Genomic DNA, 2596 nt, shown 5'->3' on the forward strand with positions numbered 1-2596 from the left:
CTGTATTCAGATCCATAATTATATCTTTGATGAATCCATTTTAGTCAAACGCTCCCAACAACTTAATAGAGTCAGGTGTGAATAGGTATGTTCTGGTGTCGAACATCACATAAGACCTTGCTAATACGCATGCGATGAATCAAGAAAAATGTTATTCCAACATATTTCGAAAACTTTTAGAACTACATTGTATTCTCCAAAATAAAAAAGAAGATATGAAAATTATTACTCTGCACTGTCAAAATTCAGAGGGTAATGTAATACTCTCTGAATTAGTGGGGGATACCTATAGTAATGTAGACAATAATTAGGTACACATGTATTAGTGGGGAATACTCTGCACTATCAATCAGTGGGAGTATTTTTTCTAAAGGGTAATGCAGACAGTAATTGGCTACATTGGTACATTACCCAGCAAATAGTAAGACAAACAAACGTCTTTTCTTTTCGACAGATTGCCAGCAACCAGCAACGTATATACTACTTCCACTCACTCTCTGAATTTCACCGAAATTAGGGGGTGCAAAAAACTAAAAATTTCCCCGACGCCCAAATTGAAGGGCTCTCCACTCCCCGTCGCCAGTTCTTAACAAATGTAGCCAGAAGCGGGAGATGCTTCACCCACTATCAGCTGATTCTCCCGCACGCGTGGTGCATCCACAAATAAGAAAAAACAGATCTCTGCCCCAGCCTCAGGTAGAATTTAACTTTCTCGGGCTGTTTAAATTGAAGATAGATCGAGTCAGTTGATGATGAGGCGTAGCATATGCAGCTATCTATCGAGCACTTGAAACGACAAGAAAGTGTCAGCCTCTACCCTCTAGTATGGTACCATATCCCCACAATACTCATGCGGACCAATGTCGCAAGCATGAAAGCAGGTTACATACAGCCAGGATCTATGATGAATTTCTGTTTATGTAATAGTATTGCTGGATAATTCGTGGAGCAATAGAAAACACAAACACATAGGGGATCTGACGATGCGGTAACTAATAATCGATGGTTCCGTCGGTCCAGATCATGGAAGAAGAGGGAGGGAGAGGGGGGATGCTGGATGAAATGAACGTGCCTGGACGTCCTCGACGGCGGCGCAGAGGTCGGGCGAGTCCTTGACGGCCTTGAGGTGGTCGACGACGTTTCGTACGACGTCGAGCCTGTCGACGATGCACTCGAGCGGGTGGACGAGGCGCTCCCACGCCGGCTCCATGCCCTTCTCGAGCTCCTCCAGCTCGCCCTCCTGTGGTTACACACCCCATCCGACGAGCGGGTCAGATCCAGACGGGCAACGAAGGAACGAACAAAGGGTGAGCAGAGGAAGGGGCGTACGAGGCGGGCGAGTAGCGCGCGGATCCCAGGGCGGACGTGGGAGGGTTCGACGCGGTCGAAGGGCGGGAAGTCGTAGTCGGCGAGCAGCGGGTTGTTGCTGTTGTCAGCGTCCGCCATGGCGTCGGAGGAGGTGGAGTGGGCGGAGCAGATGGCGGCGCGGGAGGGGCGGGCGCGGAGGGGGCAGAAGGCGCGGAGCGAGCAGGAGGGAGAGGATGCGTACGGCGAGGCAGCGGGCAGGAGAGACATACATTATTTTTTCTGCAAAACTACTAATGGCGCACCACCTAAAAATGCGCCATTAGTAACCCTGGTTACTAATGGCGCACCAGCTGGTGGTGCGCCATTAGTAGTTTTGCAAAAAAAAAATAGTAGTGGCGCACCGCCAACAGATGCGCCATTATTAACACTGGTTACTAATGGCGCACTAGCTGTGATGCGCCATTAGTAGTTTGAAAAAAAAACCAATTTTTTTTATATTAGTGGCGCACTACTAACAGATGCGCGATTAGTAACCCTGGTTACTAATGGCGCACCAGCTGCTGGTGCGCCATTAGTAGTTTTGAAAAAAAAATATAGTAGTGGCGCACCGAGTGTGTGGTGCGCCATTAGTGTCCATCACACTAATGGAACACCTCACATGGTGCGCCACTACTATATAGTAGTGGCGCACTGCTTGTGTGGTGCGCCATTAGTATCTATATCATCTATAGCCCTTTTCCTAGTAGTGTTCTGGTCTTAAATCTGCAGCATAGTGCTTAGATCCATATTTTGCTCTTCCAGATCTATAACCACGCGGTACTACCTCCCTGCCCGAGCAGTACTACCACTCGCGGAGCGGTACTACGGCCCTGTCCGAGCGGTACTACCGCTCGCGGAGTGGTACTACCGCCTTAACCGAGCGGTACTACCGCCCGTGCCCAAATTGCTGTCTATGCATGCTTCTTCTTGGTTCCATTTGTGTTTTCTCCTGTGTTCTGCATGTTGCCATGACTTATTTTTGTCGTTTTCGCGTGTTTGTGTTGCGTGTCTCAGGTGGTGGCTCCCGTCGTTCCAACCCAGTTCGCAACACCGAGTCAAAGACGTACCGCAACTCTGACGAACCGGAAGGTTCCAATCCTCCGAAGCGCAATATCAAGAAGACTGCATCGAAGGACAAGGAGACCAACTTTGACTATGACACTATGCCTCTCAAGGAGTATGTGCGGCGCTGAAACCAAAATCCTTATGTCACTGAGAGGGCTCAGTTCAGGGGCAGTGAGATGTTCTG

At 49.0% G+C, this 2596-nt stretch overlaps 1 protein-coding gene across 1 annotated transcript; it reads right to left on the reverse strand.

The window, feature by feature from the left end:
* Positions 1-1004: 1004 nt before the first annotated feature.
* LOC123429925 (organellar oligopeptidase A, chloroplastic/mitochondrial-like) lies at positions 1005-1450 on the reverse strand. Its single transcript, XM_045113893.1, has 2 exons — positions 1330-1450; positions 1005-1240 (listed from the first exon to the last, which is right to left on the reverse strand). Exons 1-2 carry the CDS (start codon positions 1444-1446, stop codon positions 1022-1024), a joined length of 336 nt encoding a protein of 111 aa, XP_044969828.1. The 5' UTR covers positions 1447-1450; the 3' UTR covers positions 1005-1021.
* Positions 1451-2596: the final 1146 nt, after the last annotated feature.

The sequence above is a fragment of the Hordeum vulgare genome, chromosome 2H, assembly GCF_904849725.1.
Source record: "Hordeum vulgare subsp. vulgare chromosome 2H, MorexV3_pseudomolecules_assembly, whole genome shotgun sequence".
NCBI lineage: Eukaryota > Viridiplantae > Streptophyta > Magnoliopsida > Poales > Poaceae > Hordeum > Hordeum vulgare.

Excerpts from the sequence above, each read along its gene's own strand:
- LOC123429925 (XM_045113893.1), bottom strand. The coding sequence starts at position 1,446 with ATGGCGGACGCTGACAACAGCAACAACCCGCTGCTCGCCGACTACGAC. Across the intron at positions 1,241-1,329 it reads GCGCGCTACTCGCCCGCCTC|GAGGGCGAGCTGGAGGAGCT; the intron begins GTACGCCCCTTC and ends GTGTAACCACAG.